General features: G+C 46.0%; 1 protein-coding gene across 4 annotated transcripts in view; it reads right to left on the bottom strand.

Annotated features, from left to right (window-relative positions):
- Positions 1–16,406, bottom strand: part of Sptan1 (spectrin alpha, non-erythrocytic 1) — a 68,346-nt gene that overhangs the window by 6,262 nt on the left and 45,678 nt on the right. For 2 of the 4 annotated variants that reach the window (XM_052182038.1, XM_052182040.1), the window contains 17 exons: positions 16,092–16,236; positions 15,824–16,005; positions 13,508–13,607; positions 13,199–13,396; positions 12,976–13,122; positions 10,494–10,597; positions 10,206–10,368; positions 9,871–9,885; positions 8,187–8,318; positions 7,832–7,969; positions 6,530–6,634; positions 5,675–5,883; positions 3,682–3,802; positions 3,176–3,297; positions 2,735–2,867; positions 1,586–1,684; positions 208–367 (listed from right to left, as the gene is read on the bottom strand). In XM_052182038.1, the coding sequence (XP_052037998.1) occupies positions 208–367; positions 1,586–1,684; positions 2,735–2,867; positions 3,176–3,297; positions 3,682–3,802; positions 5,675–5,883; positions 6,530–6,634; positions 7,832–7,969; positions 8,187–8,318; positions 9,871–9,885; positions 10,206–10,368; positions 10,494–10,597; positions 12,976–13,122; positions 13,199–13,396; positions 13,508–13,607; positions 15,824–16,005; positions 16,092–16,236 (2,273 nt within the window). The remainder of the gene's footprint in view (positions 1–207; positions 368–1,585; positions 1,685–2,734; positions 2,868–3,175; positions 3,298–3,681; positions 3,803–5,674; positions 5,884–6,529; positions 6,635–7,831; positions 7,970–8,186; positions 8,319–9,870; positions 9,886–10,205; positions 10,369–10,493; positions 10,598–12,975; positions 13,123–13,198; positions 13,397–13,507; positions 13,608–15,823; positions 16,006–16,091; positions 16,237–16,406) is intronic. The other 2 variants (XM_052182039.1, XM_052182041.1) reach the window with 1 other exon arrangement.

Here is a 16,406-nt window from a genome sequence, read left to right as displayed (position 1 = left end):
CCCCCATGCCAGTTTGGTGTAGGCACTGCTGGGGCAACTCTGACTTCTGGATGTCTCTTAGAATTTGTCGGATAGGTCTGTCCCGCTGCAGACTCTCTGAGACCATGTGCTATCAGTTTCTTCTTTATAGCGCAAAACCAACTGTGTGCTCTGCCATCTTCTTAGCTTAGGAGAGTTTAAAACTTTGGGTTTTCTGAACTCACTCACCAATCCAGGACTCTACCACATCAGCCTTCCAGTTGAACTGAAGGAAGGCTGAGTTCTCATCTAGCTTTGCTTTCCTCTGAGCTGCTGCTTTCTCCAGATCAGACACCTTCCCATTCAGACCCTTCATCTTTGAAGAGATGTTCTCCTCATGATGATTGTTCTAGGCCAGGAAAAGAACACACGTTAGTTCTGCCCCAGCTGCAGTCGCCTATCTGCACAGGTTCCCAGATGCTCAATTCTGTCAGGAGGGTTGTCTGTTCCCTGTCCTGCATTAGGTGAGGCTTCCTAAGGAGGACACTGAGCGACAGTCTCAGGGTGAAGACCAGCAATCTAGTTCCAGGGACTAGTGCTACAGAGAACATGAGAAAGGGCAGACAGTGTGAGCACAGAGTGATCACTAGTGTTGTCATTGTCGTCTTATTATTATTTTAAAGATTTATTTACTTTATATATGTGAGTACGCTGTAGCAGTCTTCAGACACACCAGAAGAGGGCGTCAGATCTCATTACAGATGGTTGTGAACCACCATGTGGTTGCTGGGATTTGAACTCAGGACCTTTGAAGAGCAGTCAGTGCTCTTAACAGCTGAGCCATCTCTCCAGCCCAACTATTTTGTTTTCTATTATCTCTATAGTGACCCTTTTCACTATAAGAAATAAGAAGTAAGGGAAAAGGGTGCTGGGGGGTCCCAGAGCCCATATGGTGGCTTACAACTACTTGTAGTATCTATTCTGGGGGGGGTGTGATGTTCTTTTGGGGCCTCTGTGGGCACTGCACACATGTATTGCACAAATACACACTATATAAAAAAGGTAGAGATTATTCAGTAATTAAGATCATTGGCTCCTCTTCCAGAGGTCCAAGGTTCAATTTCTAGCACCCACACCGTGGTTCACAACCATCTGTTAAAGGATCAAACACATTTTTTTGATATCCATGGGCACTGAACAAATATGGTGCCCAAGCATCTGTGAAGGCAAAACTACACACATAAAAACAAAAAAGGAACCAACAAGATGTCCTTCCTCACTTAAGGATGAAAGCTTTGCTTAATGAGGAGTGTGCCAATTCAAAAGCAACTCTATATAAAACATGGGGCAGGCCTGCTGAGGCTCTGCTAAGACCTCGGCCTGGTGTACAGTGTGGTGTAGCTATCTTGGGGTGAGAACAAGGCTCTCCTGGGACCCCGGCTCACCTTCTCTTATTTACTTATTTTTTTTATAGAGTTTATTCAGGGCATGGGAGGGGAGTTAAAAGGGTAGTAGAGGCAGAGGAAGGCACAGAGAGGGAGGAGTAGAGAAGCAGAGGCCGGCCATGACCATGTGGAGAAGTGGGGGAAGGGAATGGGGAGAGGGGAGGAACAAGAGCCCGGCTCACCTTCTTAATGAGGTCTTGTCCATTAGTACAGACATCATTCACCCGATCCTTGTGGACAGTGAAGTCTGTCTCAAAAGCTTCGTGTTTCTTCAGTAAGCCCTGGAGAGAAAGGGAGGTCAGCCACTGAGATCACTATGTGAATGGGTGGAGAGAGCGTGACACTCCCGTCCTCCTACTCTCTACTCTAGGGGGAGCACCTCTGGCATGGTGGTCCATGGATACCAGGGAGTTAGAGGGGGGACAGGCTGCAGAGGAAGCAGTATCACATGGCACAGGGACCCTGCAACTCAGAAACTTGAAGGTCTGCAGAACAATCTAGTCTAGGTTGGACAGAGCTTGAAGTGAGCATACAACAAAGCAACAACCCTTTTAAGCACACCCTACGAGGGACCCAGTCTTCTGCTTAGCCCCCTAATGGCTGGAGAACAGTATCCACACCCTTGTTGCTTCTAGGGACCTCATCCATACCCCGAGGGAGGCCGCTCAATGTATTCTGATCCATGTACTGCCCACTGTGAGGGCAGTGCAAACTGCTTCCACATCTGTTAGTTGGAAATTAGAAATGTGTGACCATAGTGATGTGTGACCTGCCCTATCCCCTCACTGGGCTACCTTGGGGACAGCTCTGAAAACAGTGCAATGCCGTTAATACTCTAAGATTTCTGCCTTTGCCTTTCTGAACAAAGTGGGGGAAGCTGATCTAGCCTATAGAAGAATGAGACCCTACATGGCTGAACAAGCTGTCCCAGTTGTCAGTGTCACTGTGGCCAACTGAGGTTTTTCAGCTCAGTTTTACCCTGGAAACAGTAGATGTTACATGCCTACCAATGCAAATTGTCACACAGCAACTGTTAACCAACTGGAAGTGACGATGGGATGAGCTTACTTTAGGGGCCATGAACATGAGAAAAAGCCGTTAAGGGATATTTTGTAGTGTCTTTTACCAGTAAGATTATACCCTCAAAAAAAGGTCAATATGGACAGATAGGCATACAGACAGAATGCCAGAGAAGAGAGCACACAGAGGGAGATGGTGATATGGAAACAGCCTGGAGTAAAGGTTGGTCCTGGAAGTAAAGGAGTAAGGACTCTCCTCCGTGGGCTGTGTTGGCACCTCCACTGTCTATGCATTCGCTTAGCTTTCCTGACCTGGATAGCAGCAAGAGTATCTCCATAGTCTTCACTGGCCACCAGCGTCATCTTTTCATTGATCCAAGCCTCCTCCTCTTCCACGTTGGCTACAAACTGCTGATACTCCAAGGACTCCTCTAGCCGCTGGCCCCTGATTATGGAAGGGGGGATGGGAAAGCATTAGTATGTACTTAATATCCATGAAGTGGGGCTGGAGTTAAGGCTTAGTAATATTGGCCTTTGACTAGTGTGTCTGAGATCCCAGGTTCAACTGCTAGCACCAAAAAAAAAAAAAAAAAAAAGAGGAAGATCTGGAATTAACTGTTGGGTTCATACTCACAGGATATGACAAGCTCGGAACTGACTGCAGGCGGTGGCTCTGGTGCAAGCTAATACTTGATACCAAAGGAAGGGCCAGGCTTTCTGTGTGTCTCAAGAGCTCCCTGCCTGAGTGCTCACCGTGCAGCTGCTAACTGCTTCAGTTCCTTCCAGTGCTCCACAAACTGTGCAAGACGCTGCTGGATCTCCTCCTGCCCGATGGTGTTGTCATCAGACAGCTTCTTCCCAGTGTCCAGGACACCCTGGCAAATAACAAAAGGAGTCAACAGAAGCAGGGTTGCCAAGTGCTTCATTCTAGGAGCTGGTGTTCAAGTTGCCAGGAAGTCAACAGCACAGTCCTGAGTCTCTTCAGGCTATGAGTGGTGGCACATAGCTTTAATGCCAGTACTTGGGAGGCAGAAACTGGCAATCCCTTGAGTTTGAGGTCATCTTAGTCTACATAAGGAATTTCACACCCGCCAGTTCTACACAATGAAACCCCATCTCAAAACACAACAGAACTGCTGCTTTATGGCTGGGGTTGAGGCAACATGAGTACACGACCACAGAGTGTAAGATGACAGGACTTGGCCTATACTTGGCCCCTTTCCCACAGCCCTCTTCTCTAGCACAAGGCAACCCCTCACCTGAATGGCCGGCTCATGTGCAGCCAGTTCAGCTTCTAGCCGCTTGTGTTTCTTCCTCAGATTCTGAACACCAGTGAGGTCTCTGCCATAGTCCTCAGAGCTCACTAACAACTTCTTCTCCCTGAGGAGCAATGGCAGTGCTCATGTCATGGGCTGGTTAGTTCACAACTAATTCTTGGCATCCTCCAACCTCCACCGGTTTTCTTCATAAAATCCCTACCCATTTCCTGGAACTGGAAGCCTGTTTTCCAAAGCCATGGATCTAGAACTGCCTCTGGCCATATACATTTATCAAGGATCTAGGCTCATCTGTATGGAATGGGTCTACAGGCCCTGCCCGAGGAGAGGAGCACCACTGGAGTTATGAACTCCACTTACTTATGGGCCACATATAGAAAAACATAGAAAGGTGCCTCCCTAACCCAGGCGTGGTGGCACATACCTTTAATCCCTGCACATGGAGGCAGAGTTCAAGGCTACACTGGTCAATAGAGTGAGTTCCAGGTCAGCCAGGGTCACTCAGAGCAACTTTGTCTCAAAAAGCCAAAACCAATCAACCAAACAAAAAAGATGTTTACTTGTATAGTACTTTTTTTTTTTTCTTTCGGTTTTTCAAGACAGGGTTTCACTATGTAGCCCTGGCTGTCCTGGAACTCACTCTGTAGACCAGGCTGGCCTTGAACTCAGAAATCCACCTGCCTCGGTCTCCCAGAGTGCTGGGATTACAGGAGTGCACCACCATGCCCGGCTTTGTATAATACTTTTTTTTTTTTTTTTTAAGATTTGGTTTTTTTCCTGACAGGGTTTCTCAGTATAGCCCTGGCTGTCCTGGAACTCACTCAGTAGACCAGGCTGGCCTCGAACTCAGAAATCTGCCTGCCTCTGCCTCCCAGAGTGCTGGGATTACGGGCGTGCGCCACCACCGCCCGGCTTTGTACAATACTTTTTAAATTAGAAAATGTTTTTTAGACTCATCTATTTTATATGTATGAATGCTTTGTCTTCATGTACCACATGCATGCATGGTGCCCAGAGGTCAGAAGAGGGTGTTGAATCCTCAGGAATTGGACTTATGGATGGCGGTGAGTCTCCATGTGTGTGCCGAGAAGCCAACCCAGAGCCATCCTCTAGCCCCAACTCATTTAATTTTTAAAAAGGGTCTAAGGCTGGGCAGTGGTGGCACATGCCTTTAATCTCAGCTCTTAGGTGATAGAGGCAGAAGGATTTCTGAGTTTGAAGCCAGTCCGGTCTACAGAGTCAGTTCCAGGACAGCCAGGGCTACACAGAGAAACCCTGTCTCGAAAAACCAAGTTTTAATGGAGATTTTTTTAATGTGGCTGGCTTAGATCAGGCATAGTAGTTTACACCTATAATCCCAGACTCATGAGGTAGAAGCAAGAGTCCTAGGGTTTCAAGGTAATACTGAGCTATGTAGTGAAACTGAGGCTAGTCTAGGTTACATGAGATAACCCTAAAACAAAGAAGCACTAAAACAACAACAACAAAAAAAAACCAAGCCAATAAAATGCCATATTATTTGAAAAGAAAAGAAAAATCTGAATTTTTGTTTTTGTTTTTGAAGATAAGGTTTCTCTGTGTAGCTTTGGATGTCCTGGAACTTGCTCTGTAGAAAAGGGTGAAATTTTAGGGGTATGGGGAGAGAAAAAAAAAAGTTGGGAGTGGTGGTATATGCCTTTAAATGCAAGCAATAGGGAGGGAGAGGCTGGTTTACACAGTGAGCCCCAGGACTACATAGAGATCCGGAGTCAAAAAGATCCAAACAACTTTCCCAGGGATGCAAAAGGTAGGGTTTCCTGTGACATGATGTGACAACCACACAGGGGAATCCCAGCTGCCGCCACTTCTGTGCAGAGAGACTTGGGGAGCCTGGCAAGGATCCTGACCTGTGTGTCCTCACATCACACTTTCCTGTCACCCCCACCTCACCAAGCAGCCCAGTGAGACAATGAAAATACAAGTGCAGGGTACACACTTGATCCAGGACTCCTCGTCATCCATGTCTCGGAAGAACTGGTGCAGGCGGTGGGACTCGCTCAGTTTCGCTCTTCGGGAGGTGGCCATGCTCTTGATCTTTTGGAAGCGTCCGTTGATGGTGTCCCGCTTCTCTTTCACTTGGGAGGTGTCAAAGGCACTGCTAGTCATCAGGCTGTCAGCCTGGCTGTTCAGGTCCTTCAGTCGGTCCTGGGGTAGGGACACGAGAGATGGCTCAGGAACCAGGCCTTTGAAAACAGCACCTTACTGGACCATGCAGCCTAATAATCAGGGTGTGCGGTGTGCACCATTCTAGCTCTGTAAAACCACTCTCATACTAAGACTTTAGTACCTGTCATCACAGACATGAACACCAATGGGGGGAAGGTGTGGGACATAGAATGTAGTGCTGTGGCTACAGTAAAATCCCACTTTTTGTTTTGTTTTTTGAGACAGGGTTTCTCTTGCTGTTTATAGTATAGAACTAATACTTGAATTATTTAAAGCCATGGATGTGATGTAAATGCTGTAACCTCAGCATTTGGGAGGCAGAGGCAGAAAAATTACTGCAAGTCTAAGGATAGATAAAGTGTACACTTTAAATTTCAGCACTCAACCACTCTTGAGCTCTCTGCACCCCCCCCCCCATCACCTACATTTTCACAATGACTAGTATTTGTAGATAAGATCTGTGTAAACCTAGGCTGAGACTAACCAAGAACCCAGCCTATTCACCAACAGCTGCCTCGATGCCAGGCCTCATTTTGCTTTCTTCACCTCTAGCTCTCTTGAAGACCCAGGGATATTCTTGGGGTTCCTTCTAATTACCCTCCCTCCCATCTGTTACCCTGCCGACCTCGTGGGCTGAGATGTCTGCCTCTAGCAGCTGATGCTTTTTCAGCAAGTTGTTCACAGAAGCCAGGTCTTTGCCGTAATCTTCAGATGCCAGGAGAGCCTCCACCTGCAGTTGGCAACACAAAAGGGAATGGTTATTACAGGATGCACACAGTGTTCTGAAAACCCAGGGTGGCCAGGTGGCTCCAGATCTTTTCAATCATGACATAATTTTTTTTTTGCAGAGAAATTAAATTATTTATTGGTACATAATGACATAACTTTTTATTCTTCAATTTTTTAAAAATTTTGTTTTGTTTTTTTGTTTCCAAAACAGGGTTTCTCCGTGTAGTCCTGGTTGTCCTGGAACTTGTTCTGTAAACCAGACTAGCATCGAACTCAGAGATCCACCTGTCTTTGCCTCCCAAGTACTGGGATTAAAGGCGTGGGAGACCTCCTGCCCCTGCCCCTGATTGTTTGGTAGGTTCTTCTTCTTCCGGGGTTAAAGGTGTGCCCCAAGGACTCACTCTGTTCTGCACACTAAGCTAGGTCCCAAGTGACTAAGGAGCTAAGTGTTCAAGGCAGGGATGGAGGTGTAGCCCCAGGCCTTCTCAGGAAGGCCAAGGCAAACCGCAGGGCAACTCCCAGCGATGAAGCTCTTAGCACAGGGAGCCCATCCAGATGAGCAGTGTGCAGAGATGCTCACGGCAGCCTGCATGCTAGGAACCCCTCAGTGGCAGCTGGGGGAATGCTTGAATCATGGAACAACTCTTTGGACTCTCATACTCAAATGTTTGGGGAGAATTTTAGTGACATGGGATAACACTTCTCCATACGTACTAATGAAAAATGACGCTGTGAACTTGATCATATAAAACTCAAATCTACAACTCAGGTGATACATAGAGACTGGAGATTCTAAAATGTTCACAGTGGTGGTCTCTAAAATCACTCTTAGAGCCTCTGCTTGCCAGTTTCCTACACATGCCTTGACTCTGGCTCCCTTCCTCTCTGTCAATTTTGTTCTATTGGTGCAGTCTCCCAGAACTGCCTACATCCCCTTGTGCAATCTCTCCTTTTATATACTCCCCTGGGGAGAGGGCTGTTATCCAGAATCTTCTGAAATCAGTTTCTGCTCTAAACCTCTCTACTCAATGTATTAGCAATTCCTAACAGCAATTTGAAGCTATCTCACCATGAAGACTTCTGTTCAAGACTCTGAAGCAATTCCCCTTTTCTAATTTGGGCTGGCTGACTGAACCATTCATTACCCAAATGCCTAGGAATTCCCTGACCGTATGGAGCAAGAACCACCTTACGTTACCTCAGAGAGCCAAAAGTCAAAGTCTTTGATTCCAGTGTTGAAGTTCTGCTGCTTATTCGCCTCTTTTAGCTTCTGGCTCTTCTCAGCTGATTTCTGCACCAGGAACTGCCACTGGTCTGCAAGAGCAGCCAGGCGGGCCTTAAGAAGAGATGGGGAGGCGGGTCACTTAGGGATAGGAAAATCTCTGAAGGGCTCATTCCTAAGACCCAAACCAGAGACAAAGAGGACGTGGAAACAATCAAAGGAACTGTGTTCTTGAATTCCAAGACTAGGTTTTAGGTAGTATCAGGTGTGGTAGCACGGATGGTAGTGTGCTGCCATTTTTCCTGGAGTCAGTAAGGCCCCTGAACCATACCTTGACAGCATCCTCACTGCCAGCACAGGCCCCACGCTCAATGAGGGAGTTGCCCATGTCAATAACTCCACGGATTCGGTCAGCATTGGCGTGCAGTTCTGCCTCAAAGGCTTGGTGCTTCTGGTGCTTGCTCTGGAAATACCAAACCACTGTTCAGAGGCAGTTCTTACCAGGTTTGTCCTTAAGGCAAAAGATATGCTCAGGAGGGAGGGAGTATAGGGTAGGTAAGGAAAAAGGCAAGCATTGGCATGGACAGAAAGCCACCACAGCTTGTGTGGTGCTGTGGTCTGAGGTCTATGGGAGCCCAGCAGAGGTAGGTTTAGGCCAGAAAGGGAAATGCACTAGTCATGGGCAGTGGGGTAAAAGACAGTTCTGAACAGCTTACTAGCAGGCTGGGAGCAAAGCCTCAAAATTTTGTATTTTTTTTTTTTTGCACTTGGTATGAGATAGAGCGGTCAATTTCAGCTCTGCTTCTAACTGTGTACCAACATCAACCCATGTCTTTATCCCATGCCTTCCTGGACAGACGTAGGGGCTATCCTACTACCTACAGTAGGAATACATCTGAAGGCTACAGTGGTTCCTCTGTTGATGACCATCTGGTAGCTGTCATTAATCAAAACATGAGGCTGCTAAAACCCAGTCTAAAAGGCAGGCTGAATTTTACTTTTGCCAGGTAGAGAAAGCTGTGGGCTTTCTCTAAGAATTTGTTAAGAAACAAAGGTGCAGAAACACTTAGGAGAGATATTGTGAGGATACAGCAGCTATAACATCATTCTGGGGAAATCAGAGGGCAAATGAGAAGAGTCTCAGGGATAATGTTACTGGAGAAAGAAAACTAAGAGAAACAAAACAAAGCAGTTTAGCTGGGCAAGAATTCTGCACTCAATGTTTCATTTGAGAGGCAGAGACTTAAAGGGAGGGGATCCTGCCTGTGGCTCCAGCACTAGGACTCAGATCTCACCCACAGATCCTGACAATGCCGTCTCCAGTGCTTGTTCTCATCATTGGTCCAAATCCATTTGTTCTCCTCTAAAGCCCTATTTCCACTTTTCTGGGCCTTTAAAGCCATGTGGCAACAGATGTATCTACCTTTTGTTTGTTTGTTTGTTTGTTTGTTTTCAAGACAGTTTCTCTGTAGCTCTGGCTGTCCTAGAACTCACTTTGGCCTCAAACTCAGAAATCCACCTGCCTCTGCCTCCCAAGTGCTAGGATTAAAGGCGTGCGCTACCACTGCCCGGCCTATCTACCTTTTTATGATCAGTGTCTGCTTAGATCTGGAAGCACTCCTTGCTATTCCAGTTCTCCAGGCTAGCACCTCTAATACCAGCTTGAGTATGTACTGGATTTACCCTGAGCTAGCCTGCCCTGCCCAGGAAAATATTCTATTTTCAAAAGCACCCCTTGAAAGGAAGTGGTCAACTACTGCCCCCCAAATCAAACACAGTTGTACAAAACTTGCCTGGATGATGAAACAGGGAGGAGGAGATAGGGACTACACACTAATTACAACAGAGAAAGCCACATCTCACAGGGACACTTGGATGGAGTGACTGGGGATTAGACTGATGATGGATGAACAGACACCAGCGGACCAGATGTAACCACAGTAACAGTACTCTAGAGTAGAACAGAAGTCCCAGAGCTCAAATATCTAGAACTCTTAAAAGTGTGAAAAACTTACCAGCAGCTTGGAAAGCTACAAAAACAGATGGAAAGAAGAATTCAGTACACTGATGTGAACATGTCCCAGCTAATAGAGCCTCACTCTGCCATCATACTTCCCCAGGAAGTTCAGCTCGTGGGAACAGCACCAGGGCAGGTCCATTAGTCATGTTATATCTTTGACAGAGTATGGCAAAGGAGCAGCTTTCAAATGGCTCTACCGACCCAGTGGACGTTTTCTAAGCTTTACCATGGAGCACATGGCTTTATAGGCATACTCCCTTAAAGAGTCCCATTTAACAGCTTTACTCAGTAACAAAGGCACTTCAGAACAAGTGTCCCAGGAGCCCCTACCTGGATGTTGGTGGGGTCCTTGTATGACTCATCGCTGGCCGTCTGTAACTTCTCACTGATCCAGGCTTCAATCTCATCCACATCCCGGCTGAACTGCTGAAGTGTTTGAGATTCTCCGAGTTTTGACCTTTTCTCAATCATCTGGGCTTTTAGGCGGCGCCATCTGAGAGTGAAGATCAAATATGAGTTCTTTCCAGGAAGAGAATAAGTTGGAGTAGGTGTGGCCTCTCGCATGTGGGACATTCATCGTCTCAGAGGTGGGGACTGTCACCATTACAAGACACCTACCTATCAAGGACCTCATTGCGTCGGTTTGCAATGTCTCCCTTGGCATAGTGGTCAACAGCAATGAGCTGGTCGGCAAAGGCCTGCAGGGCAGCTATCTTTTCCTCCTAAGGGTAAACAGGCAAAGAGGTCAGGGTGGGCTGAAGAAAGACTGCTGGCCTGTTGGTTTTCAGAGGAGACAGTTACGCTTTGGGTGATGGAACTAACTGGTAGCAGGATCGGAACACACTGACACTTTAGAAGCTAGCTTGATTATCATCATTACTAGAGTAGGGTTTAATTCAAGAAGACTTCAGGTCATACTGAGGTGTGTACGTGTGGGGACACCAGCAGATATCTAACAAATTAAGATCATAAAATGATCACTTACCTGTTTTCAACAAAATGGTTTTCAAGTGACAGTTATTTATTTTATTCCTTGTTTTAGTGAATTATGTTATCACAACATAATCTTTTGCCCTTAAAAATATTTTTTGGGGATTGGAGAGATGGCTCAGTGGTTAAGAGCACTGACTGCCCTTCCAGAGGTCCTGAGTTCAATTTCCAGCAACCACATGGTGGTTCACAACCATCTGTATTAGGATTTGATACCCTCTTCTGGTATGTCTGAAAATTGCTACAGTATACTCATATACATAAAATAAATACATCTTTAAAAGAAATTTTTTTGGGGGGAAGGGAGGGAGGCTGGGTACAGTGGCACATGCCTTTAATCACAGCAGGGGCAGGCAAGCTGTGTCTGTGAGGTCAAGGCCTGCTCCACGTAGCCACTTCCAGGGCAGGCGGAACTACCCAGAAAGAGCCCATCTCAAAAAACAAAATACAACAAATCTGGGGACTGGACAGATGTCTTGGCCATTAAGAGCACTTGCTGCTCTTGCAGAGGACCTGGGTTTTGTTCCCAGCAACCATGTGGCTACTTATAATTCTACTCTACTTCTATAGGATCACAAACCTTCTTCTGGTTTCTGAGGGAACTGCACACACATGCTATATATACTTAGAAACAGGCACACAAATACTCATAAATAATTTAAACTTTTCCTAGGCCATCATTATTTTTTGCAGGGCTGTGCTCTTAACCCAAGTTTCATATGTTAGGCAAATACTGTACCAGGGAGCTCCAGCTGTGTCATCATTCTGTAATACAGAAATTACTTGAGGATTTTTTTTTTTCCTTTTTTCCCCCTCTCTCTCTTTGTGCACTTTATCCAACAGGCCTCCTTTGAATTTTGTTTCTTCTACTGTTTTTTCACCCAAGGATTTAGCGCTGTCTGTGTGTGGCTGTGTGACGACCCCAGGGTCTGTGGCACACTCAGCAGTGCTCTAGCTCTGGGTTGTAAACTTTCTTTTTTTGTTTCTTTGGAAACAGTTTTGTCACATAGCCCGGTCTGGCCTTAAACTCCATCTTTCTGCCTCAGCTTCTCATATGCTAAGACTACAGGAGTGTTACATCAAGCTGCTATCTCAAGGTTTCTTGTTACTGTTTTGAAACAGGGTCTCACTACTTAGCCTTGGCTGGCCTGGAGCTGTCTATGTAGGCCAGGCTAGTTTCAAACTCAGAAGTCTTGTCTACTGCCTCTGCTTTTTCAGTAGTGGCAGAAATAAAGATGTGCTACCACATATGGCCTATTTTTAAAAAACATGGAAGTATTCACTGGATGTATAACAAAATATACTTTTTCTTTTTTTTTTTCCTTTGGATTTGGTTTTTTTTTTCGAGACAGGGTTTCTCTGTATAGCCCTTGGCTGTCCTGGAACTCAACTCTGTAGACCAGGCTGGCCTCGAACTCAGAAATCCACCTGCCTCTGCCTCCCAGAGTGCTGGGATTACAGGTGTGCGCCACCACCACCCGGCAAATATACTTTTTCTTAAGAAAATGATTACTCATTATGGGTATGTGTCCATGCCTGCATGTGGGCAGGTGCATGTTAACGCTGAGGGTGCCTGCAGGAGAGAGGCATCAGATCCCTGGAGCTGGAGTTACATGTACTAGTAAACAACTTGATGAGAGGGCTGGGAGTTGAAATCAATTCCTCTCCAAGAGCAGTAAATCTGTGCTCTTAACCAGTAAGCCATGTATCCAGCCCAATGTTTCTTTTTAATTTCATACCAACTTGCAGTTGGTATGCTAATCTTAGTTGGTGTAAGCGTTTTTGCAAAACTGGGGACTGAGCCCAGGACCCTCAAGCACAGTAGGCAGTACTCTACTGAATAGCTAGATCTGGTACCTGAACATCATTGTTTGTTTTAGAGAAAGATTCTCACTAAGTCCTGGCTAACCTGAAACAGAATATGTAGCCCAGGCTGGCTTTGAACTGCAGAGCTCCATCTGTATCTGACTCCTTAATAGCAGTATTAAAAAGGGCAGCAATAGCCGAGTCTGTAACTATTTTTATACTCTAGTCACTAAGATAGGACTGCCATCAACTAAGATGTGACTCAGGACAAAGCCAAACAAGGACCTCGAGATCCAGGACCCACCTGGACATTGATAGCTTTGTCAAAGTCTTCATGTTTTTTTATCAGCGCCTCCACACTGTCCAGCGAGTCTCCTTTGTCTTCTGTGTTTAGGAAGGCCTCCCGGGCAGCCATCCAGTTTTCTGCTTGCTCACAGTCCCGATGGAACAGCTACAGAGTGGACAAGCAGGTGTGAAGGAAGAGTTGGCCACTTGTAAGAAATACATGATGAGATCAATGTACACACCTGCAGCTCTAGGCAGTGGTCCAGCATCATCCTACGCTGAACCCAGGCCTTCTCCAGGTCTGTGCGCTCCTGGTCAAGAATATCAAGTTTCTCCTTGATCTCTGGGCTGGCATAGTGCCCATGAGCCAACAGCTGCTGCCCAAACTGCTCAAATGCCTGGAAAGTGCCAGCCCTGGCATCAATTTCTGTCCGGTGTTCCTGCCAAGAGGAGAGAACGGATTAGGTAACATGCCGAAGATGCCTACACTGGTGTCAAGCCCTGGTTCCCAAGATAGGGACGGGTAAGGCCACTAGGCCAGCAGAACCTACCTGGTGTCGCTCCAGCAAAGCCTCAGCTCCAGTGACGTCCTTGGCTAGTTCATCTGAAGATACCAATCCTCGTATTCCATTGATCCAAGACATGAGGTCCCTAGAAACAAGATTCACAGAGGAACACTCATTAAACTATCTGGCAACAAGCAGGCCTCTGTCCAGGAACCAGTTTTATTGCTTCAGCATTAGAGGATTATTTTACATCGACCTAGCCATAAATTGAACAGGACTGAGTTTTATGGCTATTTGTGTTCGCCAAAAAAAAAAGGGGATCCTTGACCTGTCAAGTCATGAAGCCCAGTCAACTGTTACACCTACCTACAACATCAAGTCCTGCACTTAAGGCTCAGGGTCACTGCAGACGAGGGGACAAAGACTGTTAAGAGCCAGAGAAATAAGGCGCTTGATATGAGATTTTGTTTTCTAAAAATGTCAGTAGTCTCAGCAAAGTGTCTGCTTAAATATCCTGAACAAGGACAATGCCAAGAGACATGCTGATGTGGAAAGGGTAAGCAATTCTGAGATGAAGAGACAGTTTCCCCAGGGGAAAAGCACAATTGGTTATCCAATACCACGAGGTCATCCCTGAAAACATATACAAAAAAAGTAACATTGTATGACTGAGTACACACACACACACACACACACACACACACACACACACCCCAAATAAAGAAAGACCATGAATTTGAAAGAGAGTAAGAGGGCGTCCATGGGAGGGCTTGCAAAGAAGGTGGGCATGACGCATCTGTAGTATTTTTTTATGAAAGAAAGAGATCAGGCCATGGAGGTGCATACCTTTCAGCCCAGTACTCAAATGAAGAAGCAGGTTGTTTCTGAGCTCCAGGCTTACCTGTCTACATAGCAAGTTCCAAGACAGCTAAGACTACACAGAGAAACCCTGCGCCCCAAACCCCAAATAAATATATAAGTAATAAAATAGACAAGAAGGGGTCTCAGAATGGGTTGACAAGATGGTTCATAGAATAAAGGCCTGCATTTGATCTAAGTACACGGGTAGAGAGAGCTGACGACTTTTACTATTCACAGGGGAGTTGTGGCACACAGGCACGTATACACAGATATAATGCAATAAATAAATGTAATAAAGTTTTCAGAAGAAAATAAGCCTCAAAAACACCAAAAACACAAAAATCTCAAAATAAAACCCCAAATTCTTCAGAGAAAACCAAGAATAGGTGATTCCCCAGTGATTGCATGCACTTCCTGATTTCCCAGAGGTCCCCAGCCTTGTATCGTTTGCTGGCTCCCATCCAAGAGAGGGAATGTCTGACCACACAGATGTAAGGCATGATGCCTATCACTCATGTTCACTGTGCCTCAGTGAAGTGCCATATAGCCACTAGAAGACAGAGGCACTAGATCATGGGAAATCTGACCTACAACCTATTTGCTGTTGCCCAGAAAACAAAGGAACCTACAATTAATGAGAATGTCACTAAGTTAACTGGTGACAACAGGCAACAATACCATTTGCTCTTTTATGACTCTTTCAACTTCTGTGACACTGAAACTATTTCCAGAAAAAAAAAGGTGGTAGAAAAGTTTAAGTGTATCTCTATTATATGAAATATACATTTAAAGAAGAAAATAGTTGGTAAGGTGACATGAACCTGAATGTACCCACAGTGCAGACAAGAATAGGCTTACTGTGAAGATTTTTGGCACATGGTAGTTTGAGTATTTTATATTACATGGTTACTTTTATAGTAAAATTGACTATTACAAAGGTTCTATGTAGCAACAATCTTTGAATAACACCTCATGTGCTATTTGAAAGAGAATGGCTCACATAGGCCCGTATATGAGAATATTGGCTCCCTGGCTGGTGGAACTGTTTGGGAAGGATTAGCAGTGTTGGCTTGCTGGAGGTTATCACTGGGGGCTGGTTCCACGAGCCCCTCCATGCCCAGCTAGTTTCCCTGCCTTGGATGTGTGTCTCATGATGTGAGCTCTCAGCTGGGCAGTAGTGAGAGGCTCTACTCACAGGCAGAGGCAAGCAGATCTCTTGAGTTCAAGACCAATCTGGTCTATAGAGTGAGCTCCAGGACAGCTAGGGCTACACAGAGAAACTCTTTCTCAAAAAACCAAAGTGTGTGAGGGCGAGGGGAGAGTGAGCTCTCAGTTCCAGTTCCAGTGCCATGCCTGCTACTGTGCTCCTTGCCATGATGGTTACGGACCCTTAGCTCTCTGAAACTGTGAGCTCCAAATAAACGGCTTCTCATAGAAGTTGACTTGGTCACGGTGTTTTATCACAGAAATAGAAACATAACTAAGACATTTGGTTTTTACCGGAAATCACTAAGGAAGCGCTGCAGGTCATGGGAGTCACCCAATTTAGCCTTGCGCTGGTCTGCACGCTTGCCTAGGCTGGTCCAGGCTTGGTTCAACTCTGTGCACTTTTCCTTTAAGTCCTCTGCAGATTCAGGGTGGGACTGGATCAGCCTTTGGGCTGTTTCCCCAAGGGAATTCACCTACAAGCAAAGAGTGGTAAGAATGTTCAGGGAAACAGCTCTGCCTGGCAGGGTTCAGGCCTTAGCTTTCCTCAAGCATCTCTCACCTTGTCACCAAGAGCTGCAAGGTCCCTCTCAAAGCCTTCATGTTTGCGCTGCAGGGCCTGGACACTAGCTAAATCATGGCCATAGTTGTCTGTGTTCAGAGCCTGATTCTTCTCTTCAATCCATTCTTTGGTTTCATCAGCATCTCTGTAGGTAAGACACATCGGTGAGAGCCAAGCGCCACTGCCTTGTCTCAGGGCTGGTACGTGTGTATCTGCTGTAGCTGCACACATTCCCTCCCAGCAGGATCAACAGCATCCACTGTTCTTACATGGCTTTGGTGTTAAGAGCCAAAACATCAGGAAAACTTAGCTACT

This window comes from Apodemus sylvaticus, chromosome 5 (assembly GCF_947179515.1).
Source record: "Apodemus sylvaticus chromosome 5, mApoSyl1.1, whole genome shotgun sequence".
Lineage (NCBI taxonomy): Eukaryota > Metazoa > Chordata > Mammalia > Rodentia > Muridae > Apodemus > Apodemus sylvaticus.
Note: the sequence above shows the minus strand (reverse complement) of the source record. Positions and strands in the feature narration are given on the sequence as shown.